We start from the raw sequence: 17,478 nt of genomic DNA, 5'->3' as shown, positions 1-17,478 counted from the left end.
AAAAAATCATGATTTTTAGGTTTGAACATACAAAATTAGCTAAAAAAAACAGTCAAATATGTTAGCATGCTAATATCAGAGAACTAGTAAAAAAAATAAAAAATAAGCGTTAGCATGCTAACATTAGCATGCAAATAGAAGCAACGTTAACATACTTCCAAGATGACACCAAGTATCAAAAATCATGATTTTTAGGTTTGAAAATATAAAATTAGCTAAAAAAAAAAGCTAGTAAAAAACGTTAGCATGTTAACATTAGCATGCTAACATTAGCATGCAAATATTAGCAACGTTAACATACTTCCAAGATGGCACCAAGAATAAAAAATCATGATTTTTATGGCTAAATAAAATTATTGTGACCAAAATGATCAAGTTGTCATTAATATTATCAAAAATATTTTAACCAAGTTTTTTTTATATATAAATAACCTAAATCGACACATGCTAACATTAGCATGCAAATATAAGCAACGTTAACATACTTCCAAGATGGCACCAAGAAAAAAAAAAATTCCAGGATTTTCCAGGATTCCTGGTTTTCCAAAGCCCTATTTCCACCCTTTTTTCTGGCGACGACTCCTCCCACATTTTTCAACCCACATTTTTCAAAACATTCCTCTTAATCAGGACCAGAAAGAAAGTTGTTTATTGAACTGGAAAAATTCCAGGAATTCCGTAATACCATTTCTCAATTCAACATGTTACTACTTCAACATTTCCCGACCGATTTAGAAAAATTTCAACACCAACCATTTCAACTCATTCAGACCATTCACAAGTTTTTTTTTACAATTTAAAAAAAAAAAAAAAAAAATTCCCGCTTTTCCCGAAATTCGCACATTTTTTGGAAATTACCATTAAAATCAATGGGACATTCTTCAGTTCCACAACTTCCACATTTTTCATCTGATTCAAACTGTTCCAACTTCAAAATATTCAGCCTGTTCAGGAATTGTGTGCTCTACTTCAACTATTCTAAAAAAAATTCCCAGATTTCCCATAATTCCTTTTTTTTTTTTTTTTGCATTTTCCCCATTCAAAATGAATTGGCCATTTTTCAAACTTCCACAATTCCCGCATTCTTCAACCCATTCAAACCATTCCACCTTCAACACATTCCATTATCCTGGAAATTCAAACTTCCCTTTTGCCAAGTTCAAAAAAATTCCAGGATTTTCCAGAATTCCTGGTTTTCCAAAGCCCTATTTCCACCCTTTTTTCTGGCTTCAACCGTTCCACCGTCAAAACATTCCTCTTAATCAGGACAAAAAAAGAAAGTGCTTTTTTAACTGGAGAAATTCCAGGAATTCCGTAATACCATTTCTCAATTCAACATGTTACTACTTCAACATTTCCCGACCGATTTAGAAAAATTCCAACACCAACCATTTCAACTCATTCAGACCATTCGCAAGTTTTTTTTTTCAATTTTAAAAAAAAATTCCCGCTTTTCCCAAAATTTCCAGAAACTTCCCATTGAAATGAATGGGACGTTTTTCAAACTTCCACAATTCCCACATTCTTCAAACCATTCAACACATTCAACTCATCCTCGACATTCAAACTACCATTTTTCCACCTTCAACACATTTCCAGGAATTCCTGTTTTTTGGTAACCTATTTCCACCCTTAAGTTCGATTACTCCTTTCACATTTTTCAACCGTTCCACCATCAAAACACTCCTCATATTCAGGACAAAAACCAAGTTGGTTAAGGAACTAGAAAAATTCCCGGTTTTCCCAAAATTCCAGGAATTTCTCAATTAACAACTGTTACTAATTCAAGATTTCTTGACCGATTTACACAATTCCAACACCAACCAATTCAGCTCATTCAGGACATTCATGCTCCTAATAATTTTCCAAAAAATCCTGCTTTTCCCAAAATTTCCAGGAAGTTCCCATTGAAATGAATGGGACATTTTTCCAAGTTGCACAATTCTCACATTTTTCAACCCGTTCAAACCATTGCACCTTCAACACATTCCATCATTCTGGAAATTCAAACTACTCTTTTTCCAAGTTAAAAAAAATTCCCGGTTTTCCCGAAATTCCCTAATACCATTTACTACTTCAACATTTCTTGACCGATTTAAACAATTCCAACACCAACCAATTCAGCTCATTCAGGACATTCATGCTCCTAATCATTTTCAAAACAAATCCCGCTTTTCCCCAAATTCCCAAATTTCCAGGAAGTTCCCATTGAAATGAATGGGGCATTTTTCCAAGTTGCACAATTCCCACATTTTTCAACCGATTCAAACCATTCCACCATCAACACATTCCACTCATCCTGGACATTCAAACTAACACTTTCCCAAGTTCCAAACCAAATCCCGGTTTTCCTGGAAATTCAAACTCTTCAACATTGAAACTATTCTTACATTCATACAACATTCTGTCAGCATTTCACTTCAACTCCATTATTGGAGCATTCACGGTAGTTGGAATGAGCTAGCGTTAATACGCCCCAATAAAACTAAAATACGTGTTTCCTACAGGACTGTAATCTATGTGGGGTGGGGTGGTATGACACGTGTAAGGAAACCTGCTGCAAAACTGTCCCTGTCTGTGTTTTGCTGTAGATGGTACTAAGGTCCAGGCGCCGACCAAGAACCGAAAGAAGGCAGAGTCCGAGTCCAGCAGCAGCGCGTTCTTCACGTGGTTTATAGTTCTCGCTCTACTGGGTGTGTGGACGTCCATAGCGGTGGTCTACTTCAACCTGGTGGACTACCAGGGGGTTCTCGGTAAGTCACCTTTATTTCTGCCCGCTTCTGCTAGTTCATCGTAGCATTAGCTTGCTCTCGGTGTCGAACATGTTTTAGCCTTGTCCTCCAGTGATAATGCTACTTGTTAAAATACAAACTTATACATTATTTGGCGTAATGGAGGTGATTATTATAGATTTAACTCAGCGGCTCCACACTTTTTGAGCGCATAGTTTAAAGTGCTGAAAAATGCACACTTCTATTGAATAAATAGAAGAAATAAATAGCCTTTCTATGTACTTTCTTGCAAATATTTGACAATATTGTTCTGGCTACTTAAAATTCATGTATTTTTTTAATTGAGTCATTTTGGCTTGCATGTGCATTCTTGATGTGCGGGTCACTTCCCCAAGCCGGTGCCCTCAGGTGAGGGTGTGCCGCTGCTCATCCCCGGAATTAAGAGCTTTGCCTTTTGGCCTCTCAAGCGTGACGGTGCTGATCCACTTAAGTCCCCCTTGCACTGCAGTCACATTTTAACAGGCTGTGCTGTTACCTAGGTTACGACCAGTTAGAACTGCTGCGGACTACAGTTTGTCCTATCAGCTCCCGCATGCCTAGCGGACTGACGGACAGTTCTTTATCATTCTATATGAATTACTTTTTTATTTTTCACCATCCTGTCTATTTTAATGTCAAAGACGGGGGTTTTGTCATTCTTGTTTGGTGTGGGTTCACAGTGTGGCACATATTTGTAACAGTGTTAAAGTTGTTTATACGGCTACCCTCAGTGTGACCTGTATGGCTGTTGACCAAGTATGCGTTGCATTCACTTGTGTGTGTGAAAAGCCGTAGATATTATGTGATTGGGCTGCCACTCAAAGGCATACATTTTACTTTTTGAAACCGATACCGATAATTTCCCAGATTACCTTTTAAAGCATTTATCGGCCGATAATATCGGCAGTCCGATATTATCAGACATCTCTAATTATTATTATTATTATTATTATGATCCAAGTGGTCCTTGCCTGCCTTGTTTACGTTTCTTGTTGCTAGGTGATTGAGTGGACACACTCATGCCCCTTTTTATACCCTCTTACTGTTTTATACCTCCTTACTGTTTTATACCCTCTTACTGTTTTATACTCCCTTACTGTTTTATACTCCCTTACTGTTTTATACCCCCTTACTGTTTTATACCCCCTTACTGTTTTATACCCCCTTTACTGTGTTATATTACAGTGCCTGTGTTTTTAAAGATGTAAATCTCTGTTGTTTTACAGATCTCTTGTGTATTTTAAAATGTATGTCTTAATGTATTTATTTTGAAACTGCTCTGTGACATGTGCTGTTGACCTCTTGGCCAGGTCACCCTTGTGAAAGAGATCTTGATCTCAATGGGTTTTCTTATCTGGTTAAATAAAGGTTCTAATACCCCTTACTGTTTTATACCCCCTTACTGTTTTATACCCCCTTACTGTTTTATACCCCCTTACTGTTTTATACCCCCTTACTGTTTTATACCCCCTTACTGTGTTATCCCCTCTTACTGTTTTATCCCCTCTTACTGTTTTATACCCCGTTACTGTTTTATACTCCCTTACTGTTTTATACCCCCTTACTGTTTTATACTCCCTTACTGTTTTATACTCCCTTACTGTTTTATACCCCCTTACTGTGTTATCCCCTCTTACTGTTTTATCCCCTCTTACTGTTTTATACCCCCTTACTGTTTTATACTCCCTTACTGTTTTATACTCCCTTACTGTTTTATACCCCCTTACTGTTTTATACCCCTTTACTGTGTTATACCCCTTACTGTTTTATACCCCCTTACTGTTTTATACCCCCTTACTGTTTTATACCCCCTTACTGTTTTATACCCCCTTACTGTTTTATACCCCTTTACTGTGTTATACCCCCTTACAGTTTTATACCCCCTTACTGTTTTATACCCCCTTACTGTTTTATCCCCTCTTACTGTTTTATCCCCTCTTACTGTTTTATACCCCGTTACTGTTTTATACCCTCTTACTGTTTTACACCCCCTTACTGTTTTATACTCCCTTACTGTTTTATACCCCCTTACTGTTTTATACCCCCTTACTGTTTTATACCCCCTTACTGTTTTATCCCCTCTTACTGTTTTATACTCCCTTACTGTTTTATACCCCCTTACAGTTTTATACCCCCTTACTGTTTTATACCCCCTTACTGTTTTATACCCTCTTACTGTTTTATACCCCCTTACTGTTTTATACCCCCTTACTGTTTTATACCCCCTTACTGTTTTATACCCCCTTACTGTTTTATACCCCCTTACTGTGTTATCCCCTCTTACTGTTTTATCCCCTCTTACTGTTTTATACCCCGTTACTGTTTTATACTCCCTTACTGTTTTATACCCCCTTACTGTTTTATACTCCCTTACTGTTTTATACTCCCTTACTGTTTTATACCCCCTTACTGTGTTATCCCCTCTTACTGTTTTATCCCCTCTTACTGTTTTATACCCCCTTACTGTTTTATACTCCCTTACTGTTTTATACTCCCTTACTGTTTTATACCCCCTTACTGTTTTATACCCCTTTACTGTGTTATACCCCTTACTGTTTTATACCCCCTTACTGTTTTATACCCCCTTACTGTTTTATACCCCCTTACTGTTTTATACCCCCTTACTGTTTTATACCCCTTTACTGTGTTATACCCCCTTACAGTTTTATACCCCCTTACTGTTTTATACCCCCTTACTGTTTTATCCCCTCTTACTGTTTTATCCCCTCTTACTGTTTTATACCCCGTTACTGTTTTATACCCTCTTACTGTTTTACACCCCCTTACTGTTTTATACTCCCTTACTGTTTTATACCCCCTTACTGTTTTATACCCCCTTACTGTTTTATACCCCCTTACTGTTTTATCCCCTCTTACTGTTTTATACTCCCTTACTGTTTTATACCCCCTTACAGTTTTATACCCCCTTACTGTTTTATACCCCCTTACTGTTTTATACCCTCTTACTGTTTTATACCCCCTTACTGTTTTATACCCCCTTACTGTTTTATACCCCCTTACTGTTTTATACCCCCTTACTGTTTTATACCCCCTTACTGTGTTATCCCCTCTTACTGTTTTATCCCCTCTTACTGTTTTATACCCCGTTACTGTTTTATACTCCCTTACTGTTTTATACCCCCTTACTGTTTTATACTCCCTTACTGTTTTATACTCCCTTACTGTTTTATACCCCCTTACTGTGTTATCCCCTCTTACTGTTTTATCCCCTCTTACTGTTTTATACCCCCTTACTGTTTTATACTCCCTTACTGTTTTATACTCCCTTACTGTTTTATACCCCCTTACTGTTTTATACCCCTTTACTGTGTTATACCCCTTACTGTTTTATACCCCCTTACTGTTTTATACCCCCTTACTGTTTTATACCCCCTTACTGTTTTATACCCCCTTACTGTTTTATACCCCTTTACTGTGTTATACCCCCTTACAGTTTTATACCCCCTTACTGTTTTATACCCCCTTACTGTTTTATCCCCTCTTACTGTTTTATCCCCTCTTACTGTTTTATACCCCGTTACTGTTTTATACCCTCTTACTGTTTTACACCCCCTTACTGTTTTATACTCCCTTACTGTTTTATACCCCCTTACTGTTTTATACCCCCTTACTGTTTTATACCCCCTTACTGTTTTATACCCCCTTGCTGTTTTATACCCCCTTACTGTTTTATACCCTCTTACTGTGTTATACCCTCTTACTGTGTTATACCCCCTTACTGTTTTATACCCCCTTACTGTTTTATACCCCCTTACTGTTTTATACCCCCTTACTGTTTTATCCCCTCTTACTGTTTTATACCCTCTTACTGTTTTATACCCCCTTACTGTTTTATACCCCCTTACTGTTTTATACCCCCTTACTGTTTTATACTCCTTACAGTTTTATACCCCCTTACTGTTTTATACCCCCTTACTGTTTTATACCCCCTTACTGTTTTATACCCCCTTACTGTTTTATACCCCCTTACTGTTTTATACTCCCTTACTGTTTTATCCCCTCTTACTGTTTTATACCCCCTTACTGTTTTATCCCCTCTTACTGTTTTATACTCCCTTACTGTTTTATACCCCCTTACAGTTTTATACCCCCTTACTGTTTTATACCCCCTTACTGTTTTATACCCTCTTACTGTTTTATACCCCCTTACTGTTTTATACCCTCTTACTGTTTTATACCCTCTTACTGTTTTATACCCCCTTACTGTTTTATACCCCCTTACTGTTTTATACCCCCTTACTGTTTTATACCCCCTTACAGTTTTATACCCTCTTACTGTTTTATACCCCCTTACTGTTTTATACCCTCTTACTGTTTTATACCCCCTTACTGTTTTATACTCCCTTACTGTTTTATCCCCTCTTACTGTTTTATACCCCCTTACTGTTTTATCCCCTCTTACTGTTTTATACTCCCTTACTGTTTTATACCCCTTACTGTTTTATACTCCCTTACTGTTTTATACCCCCTTACTGTTTTATACCCCCTTACTGTTTTATGCTCCCTTACTGTTTTATGCTCCCTTACTGTTTTATGCTCCCTTACTGTTTTATACCCCCTTACTGTTTTATCCCCCCTTACTGTTTTATACCCCCTTACTGTTTTATACCCCCTTACTGTTTTATACCCCCTTACTGTTTTATCCCCTCTTACTGTTTTATACCCCGTTACTGTTTTATACCCCCTTACTGTTTTATACCCCCTTACTGTTTTATACCCCCTTACTGTGTTATACCCCCTTACAGTTTTATACCCCCTTACTGTTTTATACCCCCTTACTGTTTTATACCCCCTTACTGTTTTATACCCCCTTACTGTTTTATCCCCTCTTACTGTTTTATACCCCGTTACTGTTTTATACCCCCTTACTGTTTTATACCCCCTCACTGTTTTATACCCCCTCACTGTTTTATACCCCCTTACTGTTTTATACCCCCTTACTGTTTTATACCCCCTTACTGTTTTATCCCCTCTTACAGTTTTATACCCCCTTACTGTTTTATACCCCCTTACTGTTTTATACCCCCTCACTGTTTTATACCCCCTTACTGTTTTATACCCCCTTACTGTTTTATACTCCCTTACTGTTTTATCCCCTCTTACAGTTTTATACCCCCTTACTGTTTTATACCCCCTTACTGTTTTATACCCCCTTACTGTTTTATACCCCCTCACTGTTTTATACCCCCTTACTGTTTTATACTCCCTTACTGTTTTATCCCCTCTTACAGTTTTATACCCCCTTACTGTTTTATACCCCCTTACTGTTTTATACCCCCTCACTGTTTTATACCCCCTTACTGTTTTATACCCCCTTACTGTTTTATACTCCCTTACTGTTTTATCCCCTCTTACAGTTTTATACCCCCTTACTGTTTTATACCCCCTTACTGTTTTATACCCCCTTACTGTTTTATACCCCCTCACTGTTTTATACCCCCTTACTGTTTTATACTCCCTTACTGTTTTATCCCCTCTTACAGTTTTATACCCCCTTACTGTTTTATGTTTGCTTTCATGCTGCGCCCTAAGTTAATGCCTATGCTGTTACATGCTAAGTTAGCCTCAAGCTTAAAACTAAGTGAGGTTCAAAAATTGAAGCAGAAGCTTGTGGATGGCTACCAAAAGTGCCTTATTGCAGGTAAACTTGCCAAGGGACATGTAAGCAAATATTAACTTTGCTGTATGTATACTTTTGACCCTCACATTTGCTCACGTTTGAGTTTGAGTTTGGACAAACTTGTTAGCATCAACAAACAAACTGGAGATGCCAACATGTCCTGACGCGTGTTTGAATACAACATTTGTTATGCAAGCCACACACGTGAGATGGCATTCGCTGCCAGAATAGACTTTTACCTTGTTTCTGCTTGTTTGCTGCTCTCAAATACTTCCTGCTAACGTGCCGCATCTGTGTGACGGTGCAAACATTGTCTTTTTCCCCTTTAAATAGGTGCACCACTCGTATTTTCCCCATTCATTGAATCATCAAAGCAACAAAATACAAAGCAGATCTTTTTTCCAAATGAATGTATTATTTAGTTATAGTATTTTTGTACATGTACATTTTTCCCCAGGTATAGAGGGTGCAAAATGCATTAGTCAAGTCTAAATGACAAAATTATCACCTAATTTAAATTAATTGGAACAATAAAAGTACCAATAATGAATAATAATATTGTTTCCCTCTATTATCAAGAATACAATTGCTTCAAATGCAACAATACGTACATTTTATAAATACTTGAATTACAAAAGTAAGCATATAAATGGAGGCGAAGAAAAAGAAGAACTATATTAACCTTGTAGATTGTTATGATAAAAAGTGGTTACTTTTTAGCAGTGTGCTGTGTTTTACCCAGTGGGTGGGACGAGGTTTATGTATACGTTTGATGGAACCTGATCATGTATGTGCAGGGCTCCCTTGGAAAGGAGACTCTTAATCTCAATGGAGTCCATTACATATGGAGTGCACTCGCTGCAGTCCAGGGGCCGTACTTATCAAGCTTCTCAGAATTACTCCTAAGAAGTCTGCTAAGAGTTGACTTAAGAGTAAATAAATTCTTGGCTGAAAGCTGCACTTAAAAGTTAGTTATCAAGCGTCTTACTCACACTTTCAGCGAAGTGTAGGACTGAATCTTAAGTGTCACACTCAGAGCTGAATTACGACATTACTATGTGCCGTAAACGCAATTTTAGGTGACGTCATTTCTGTGTCCATAGAAATGACCAATCACGGAAGGGAATCCGTTGTCTAAGAATAAAGAAATATCTTGGAAATATTGAAGTGGACAATGGGAGTGTATATTTTGACAATAAACTACAAAATAATACAAAACAAACTAGTCCTCGCCGGCACTCACGCTCCCTCTCTTCTCTCGCCCACACACTCACTGACGTCACTCACCTCACGGCCACACACATACGCTACTGTCATAACATTTTCTTTCCAATTCATTAATTAGGCAACTAATTTGAAACTGGTGTGGGTGGCTCTATATATACTAGCCCACTGCAGACACATGCAGAAATCAACAAGAATCGAAAAGTATTAAATCTGTGACAACAATAATATCCGCTCTGTCTAAACGATACCGTTTGATCAGCTGCTCGTCATCAAAAAAAAAAAAACATTGTTCCGTTCCCTGAACGTTGGCGCACGTCTCTCTCGCCTCAGTGCCATCCCCTGCTGGCAACTCCTAACCACTTAAGACACCTCTGAAGGTCTCTTAAATATCGTGGAGAGTAGGAGTGATTCTTAAACTTAAGAACGTTGATAAAAAGCTTTTATTCTTAAGTTTGAGAGTAGGACTAAATTTCGCAAATTCTCAGGACTTAAGTGTAAAATGGCACTCTAAGAAGCTTGATAAGTACGGCCCCAGGTCTTTTGTATCAGGTCTTGTGATGTAACATGTACTCAGCCATCCCTGCTCTTTGCCTCGCAGGCCTGCAGTCACACTGCTCTTTAGTACTACACATCATCCCTAAAAGACAAGTTGTCTAGTACAGGGGTCGGCAACCCAAAATGTTGAAAGAGCCATATTGGACCAAAAATACAAAAACAAATCTGTCTGGAGCCGCAAGAAATTAAAAGCCATATTACATGTGTCATGAGATATACATTTAATTAAGAGGACTTAAAGGAAACTAAATGAGCTCAAATATAGCTACAAATGAGGCATAATGATGCAATATGTACATATCGCTAGCCTAAATAGCATGTTAGCATCGATTAGCTTGCAGTCATGCAGTGACCAAATATGTCTGATTAGCACTCCACACAAGTCAATAACATCAACAAAACTCACCTTTGTGCACTCATGCACAACGTTAAAAGTGTGGTGGACAAAATGAGACAGAAAAAGAAGTGGCATAAAACACGTCCTAGAAAGTCAGAGAAAGTTATACATGTAAACAAACTATACGGTGAGTTCAAGGACCGCCAAAATTAGTAGGACAAAACGGCGCTCGCCAAATACTCGAATCAGTGAAGCACGTTTAATATAAACAGTGTGATTTATAACAATTAGGGAGGTTTGTGTCATGTTTGTCCTCCTACAGAAACCATATTAAAACAAAAAAATAGATTTTCCCCTCATCTTTTTCCATTCTTCATACATTTTTGAAAAATCTCCAGAGAGCCACTAGGGCGGCGCTAAAGAGCCGCGGGTTGCCGACCCCCGCTCTAGTATGTTCACTATTTTATTTAAGGACTAAATGACAATAATAAACATACGTGTCATGTACACTAACATTTTTTGTTCAAATAAAGACAACAATGACTTTTTTTGTGCTGCCCTTTATTTAGAAAAGTACCGAAAAGTATCAAAATAATTTTGGTACTGGTACCAAATATAATATAACACTAGTGGCCATTAATGCCGACTTCCTCATTTAGATTTTTTTTTTATATATAAAAAAAAAAAAAAGAAAACATTGTTTTATTGATTTTTTGCGTTGTAGGCCAAAGTGTTTTATATATTTATATATTTTATATACTGCATTGTGCTCCAGAGTTAATGTTGTTGCGGATTAAATTGAATGTATTATTATTTATTGAATTTTATTCTTCAGTATTAAAATGGTTCATCGGTCACAAATATTTGTTGTTTAAATAAGGACACTATTTATTTATTTTTTAAATAAAAACAATGTTATTAAAGGCCTACTGAAAGCCACTACTAGCGACCACGCAGTCTGATAGTTTATATATCAATGATGACATCTTAACATTGCAACACATGCCAATACGGCCGGGTTAACTTATAAAGTGACATTTTAAAATTCCCGCCACACTTCCGGTTGAAAATCTCCTTTGGATATGATTTATGCGCGTGACGTCATAAAATGCACGGAAGTGTTTGGGCTCTATTGGACACAAAACACAAAGCTCTGTTTTCTTCGACAAAATTCCACAGTATTCTGGACATCTGTGTTGGTGAATCTTTTGCAATTTGTTTAATGAACAATGGAGGCTGCAAAGAAGAACGTTGTAGGTGGGATCGATCGGTGTCTTAGCGGCTAAGTACAATACTTACAGCATCACAACAAGGACTACTTACCCTGATAGAAGACGCCTAGCCGATGCTTGCCGCCAAACCCACGGATGAAGTCCTTCGTCGCGCCGTCGATCGCTGGAACGCAGGTGAGCACGGGTGTTGATGAGCAGATGAGGGCTGGCTGGCGTAGGTGGAGCGCTAATGTTTTATCATAGTTCCGTGAGGTCCGGTTGCTAAGTTGCTAAATTAGCCTTAGCGTCGTTAGCAACAGCATTGTTAAGCCTTACCAGGCTGAGAATTTTTAACCGTGTAGTTACATGTACATGGTTTAATAGTATTGTTGATCTTCTGTCTATCCTTCCAGTCAGGGGTTTATTTATTTTGTTTCTATCTTCATTTGAGAACGATGCTATCGCGTTAGCTCAGTAGCTAAGTGTGTCACCGATGTATTGTCTTGGAGATAAAAGTCACTTTAAATGTCCATTTCGCGTGCTCGACTCTCATTTTCAAGAGGATATAGTATCCCAGGTGGTTTAAAATACAAATCCGTGATTCACAATAGAAAAAGGAGAGAGTACATAGTTCTGTGAGGTCTGGTTGCTAAGTTAGCTTCAATGGCGTCGTTAGCACAGCATTGTTAACCTTCGCCAGCCTGGAAAGCATTAACCGTGTATTTACATGTCCACGGTTTAATAGTATTGTTGATTTTCTATCTATACTTCCAGTCAGGGGTTTATTTTTTTTGTTTCTATATGCAGTTAAAGCACGATGCTATCACGTTAGCTCGTAGCTAAAGCATTTCGCCGATGTATTGTCGTGGAGATAAAAGGCACTGAATGTCCATTTGGCGTTCTCGACTCTCATTTTCAAGAGGATATAGTATCCCAGGTGGTTTAAAATACAAATCTGTGATCCACAATATAAAAAGGAGAGAGTGTGGAATCCAATGAGCCAGCTTGTACCTAAGTTACGGTCAGAGCGAAAAAAGATACGTCCATCACTGCCTCTCAAGTCCTTCACTGTAACGTTCCTCATCTACGAATCTTTCATCCTCGCTCAAATTAATGGGGTAATCATCACTTTCTCGGTCCGAATCTCTCTCGCTCCATTGTAAACATCGGGGAATTGTGAGGAATACTAGCTCCTGTGACGTCACGCTACTTCCGCTACAGGCAAGGCTTTTTTTTATCAGCGAGCAAAAGTTGCGAACTTTATCGTCGATTTTCTCTACTAAATCCTTTCAGCAAAAATATGGCAATATCGCGAAATGATCAAGTATGACACATAGAATGGATCTGCTATTACCGTTTAAAATTTTTTTTTAATAATTTCAGTAGGCCTTTAAAGTTATTCGTTATTGTAAGTTGATTTATATTTCTCTCTTTCTTTTTTTAAATTGTATTGAATGTTAAAAAGGTTTACAATGGTATGCAGAGGTGTACTTACAACAATTTTATAGCCAAATGATGCTATTTACAGTCACGGTGGCGAGTAGAGGGGGGGAGGTGGGGGGCAAAATGTTTATTTTCTTGCTAGGGGAGAACGTAAGAGAAAGTAATTGAGTAGCACTGCTCTTAAGTGTTCCTTCTTTGCGGGTGTTGCAGGGAAGCTGGCAGCATACGACAAGGACGGGGATGGTGACTTTGACCTTGAGGACGCCAAAATTCTGCTTGGTAAGTACGTTTGTCCTTCAAAATAAAAGCAATGTCCTTGTTTGTCAGTGTGATAGACAGCAAACTAAAGTGTACATGTAAATTTGACTACTAGTCAGTAGGACTGGGCGATACATGGAGTTTGTAAGATGTATCGATATGTTTTTAAACAAGATATCAATTAGGAAAATATCGTAATATTGATATAATTTATTTCACATTAAAATGACCAAACGTCGCTTATTTTGTTGTTCCTTGTTCTATTAAACTCCTCCCCTTCCTGCCTCCAAGACTGTAAGAACATCCATGATTGGTTGGTTGTTAACTAGGATGAGTCACCATTGGTTGAGATTAGGCCAATCAGAGGCAAGATAGGGCGGGTCATTGAACCAGGAAGGGAAATTAAAAAGTGCCTGCCTGCAAATGTATTTTTTTTATCTGAGTTTGATACATTTTGTATTATTTGCACAACTTTGTTATTTATTTCACCTAAGAAGAATATTTTTGTATTTTATTTATGTTATGTAATTCTGTGCTACTTAAACAGTTTATTTTCTGTGCTGTTTAATACCCATCTTGACTAACTGGTTAATAAAAGTACTGTTAATACCCACCTTCACTAACTGGTTAATAAAAGTACTGTTAATACCCATCTTGACTAACTGGGTTAATAAAAGTACTGTTAATACCCATCTTGACTAACTGGTTAAAAAAAAGTACTGTTAATACCCATCTTGACTAACTGGTTAATAAAAGTACTGTTAATACCCATCTTGACTAACTGGGTTAATAAAAGTACGGTTAATACCCATCTTGACTAACTGGTTAAAAAAAAGTACTGTTAATACCCATCTTGACTAACTGGGTTAATAAAAGTACGGTTAATACCCATCTTGACTAACTGGTTAATAAAAGTACTGTTAATACCCATCTTGACTAACTGGGTTAATAAAAGTACTGTTAATACCCATCTTGACTAACTGGTTAATAAAAGTACTGTTAATACCCATCTTGACTAACTGGGTTAATAAAAGTACTGTTAATACCCATCTTGACTAACTGGTTAAAAAAAAAGTACTGTTAATACCCATCTTGACTAACTGGTTAATAAAAGTACTGTTAATACCCATCTTGACTAACTGGGTTAATAAAAGTATGGTTAATACCCATCTTGACTAACTGGGTTAATAAAAGTACTGTTAATACCCATCTTGACTAACTGGTTAATAAAAGTACTGTTAATACCCATCTTGACTAACTGGGTTAATAAAAGTACTGTTAATACCCATCTTGACTAACTGGTTAATAAAAGTACTGTTAATACCCATCTTGACTAACTGGGTTAATAAAAGTACGGTTAATACTCATCTTGACTAACTGGGTTAATAAAAGTACGGTTAATACCCATCTTGACTAACTGGTTAATAAAAGTACTGTTAATACCCATCTTGACTAACTGGGTTAATAAAAGTACTGTTAATACCCATCTTGACTAACTGGTTAATAAAAGTACTGTTAATACCCATCTTGACTAACTGGTTAATAAAAGTACTGTTAATACCCATCTTGACTAACTGGGTTAATAAAAGTACTGTTAATACCCATCTTGACTAACTGGGTTAATAAAAGTACTGTTAATACCCATCTTGACTAACTGGTTAATAAAAGTGCTGTTATTACCCATCTTGACTAACTGGGTTAATAAAAGTATTGTTAATACTGTTGCGTCGAACCAGTTCTTCCTCTAAGTTACTGATCAATCCCAAGTTCTTTCGATGACATATATGCTGAGTAAGAAGGACCATCAAGACAGAATTGGAATATTTTCAAGTTTTACGAAAGCTTTAGGAGATCAGTTTAACCAATACATTCATATCGGCTACTCTAGTTGATCTGACATTGAAACGGAAAAGCCAACTCCTTTGCACACAAAGAAAACCCCTCGCAACACAGATATAAAAATATATATACTTTCACTGAAAAATATATGGAGATATATATCGAATATGGCGTTTAAGTAAAAGTATATGGAGATATACTTTTTCGTCCATATGGCCCAGCCCTACTAGTCAGTCGTCCTTCATTTATTTGCTGTCATTTCATTTCTGTAAATTAATTATTCGCGAAGTAGGAGTGGATCATTTAAATCAAATATTTTCATAGCGAGACCATAAAAACCTGTTTGACTTTCTAAATATGTTTTTTGCATACATTACGACAAGAAATAACAGCCATAAAGTCACCTTCATACCACTTTAATCCAATATAGACAGTATTTATTCATGACAACTCAATGGATTATTTGATTTATTAATGCATTTGTTTGTTTTTAGGGCAGTTAACTCATTTGATGAATCACAAACTATTATAACCATGTACACACTTAGATTAATCATGCAATTTATTTTAACCGGGCAAGCTCTTTTACCTTAACCACCGTATCAACGCATACCTCCCTACAAAAATGAGTAAAAAAGACTGCGACTGCTGCGCTCGCTGGGAAATTTCACACCGAAATACAGCCTGGGAAAACTTTAGATAAGATAAGTTTTGTGCAAATAAAGCACATGCATTCAAGTAAAACGTTTAAAAAAACGTTCCTGGATGACATTCTGTTACTTACTGTACGCCAGGGAGTAATCACCTATGATTATTCATGATTAATCACCTGTGATTAATCATGATTAATCACAGCTGATCAAACAAAACAGAAGTCATGGTCATGGACCCACTAGCTGCGCAAGCTAGCTCTCCAATCAGCTAAACGGACTCAATAATTATAATAATAATAATAATACATTTTATTTGTACAAAGCACTTTACATTGAGTAAACAACCTCAAAGTGCTACAGTGTATTAAAAAAAATAAAAAATAATAAATAAAAATAAAAACTAGAACAGCCAAATAGCTAAAACTAGTATGCATATATCTAAAAAAAAAGAAGGGTTTTTAAGCCTTTTTTAAAAGCATCCACAGTCTGTGGTGCCCTCAAGTGGTCAGGGAGAAGCGTTCCAGCCAGTAAGAATTGTTTTAGTTTTATTGTAAAACTTACAAACGTTGCTTGGAGTGATGAATGAAGAATCCTTTCGAGTAGAAACGCTACGGATGATTAGAAGACGGAACAGCACTTGTACTTCCGGTACAAGCGGGAAAAACTGTAGTCATTCTACAAGCAGCACCTACGGTATGCAAACTCGTCCAGAAGACGGCGCCCGTAGCACAAACAATAACACACCATTTCAGTGTCTTCGACATAGTTTATAAATGTTTATTTACACACCCTAATGGTTTCCCAACGGTGTCTGTAACGCGGCAGTAAAACGGCTGATCAAACAAAACAGAAGTCATGGTCATGGACCCACTAGCTGCGCAAGCTAGCTCTCCAATCAGCTAAACGGACTCAATAATTATAATAATGATAATAATATATTTTATTTGTACAAAGCACTTTACATTGAGTAAACAACCTCAAAGTGCTACAGTGTATTAAAAAAAGTAAAAATAATAAATAAAAATAAAAACTAGAACAGCCAAATAGCTAAAACTAGTATGCATATATCTAAAAAAAAAAAAAAAAAAAAAGGCTTTTTTAAAAAGAAGGGATTTTAAGCCTTTTTTAAAGGCATCCACAGTCTGTGGTGCCCTCAAGTGGTCAGGGAGAGCGTTCCACAGCTTGTGACAGATTAGCTCCAAATTGTTCAGGACAAGCTAAAATCATCTGCCCGGAGGTTGGGTCTTGGGCGCAGTTGGGTGTTCCAACAGGACAATGACCCCAAAAGTGGTAAAGGAATGGCTAGAATGAAGGTTTTAGAATGGCCTTCCCAAAGTCCTGACTTAAAGGTGTGGACAATGCTGAAGAAACAAGTCCATGTCACATTTAGCTGCCTGACCAGGGCTCAGAAAATGTGCAGAGACTCCTCCCACCCCCACTAAGGACTGTTTTCACTGCTGGGCTCTAGAAAGAGGTTCCGCAGCCTCCATAGCAGAACCTCCGGGTTCTGTAACAGCTTTTTCCCTCAGGCTGTAAGACTCTT

General features: G+C 37.4%; 1 protein-coding gene across 2 annotated transcripts in view; it reads left to right on the top strand.

Moving 5' to 3' along the window:
- The window catches only part of LOC133665170 (aspartyl/asparaginyl beta-hydroxylase-like), a 34,576-nt gene that overhangs the window by 4,504 nt on the left and 12,594 nt on the right, over nt 1–17,478 (top strand). For both annotated transcript variants that reach the window (XM_062070402.1, XM_062070401.1), the window contains exons 2-3: nt 2,592–2,753; nt 13,396–13,464. In XM_062070402.1, the coding sequence (XP_061926386.1) occupies nt 2,592–2,753; nt 13,396–13,464 (231 nt within the window). The remainder of the gene's footprint in view (nt 1–2,591; nt 2,754–13,395; nt 13,465–17,478) is intronic.

This window comes from Entelurus aequoreus, linkage group LG14 (genome assembly GCF_033978785.1).
Source record: "Entelurus aequoreus isolate RoL-2023_Sb linkage group LG14, RoL_Eaeq_v1.1, whole genome shotgun sequence".
NCBI lineage: Eukaryota > Metazoa > Chordata > Actinopteri > Syngnathiformes > Syngnathidae > Entelurus > Entelurus aequoreus.
The sequence above is the reverse complement of the archived record's forward strand: the minus strand, read 5'-3'. Positions and strand labels throughout refer to the sequence as shown.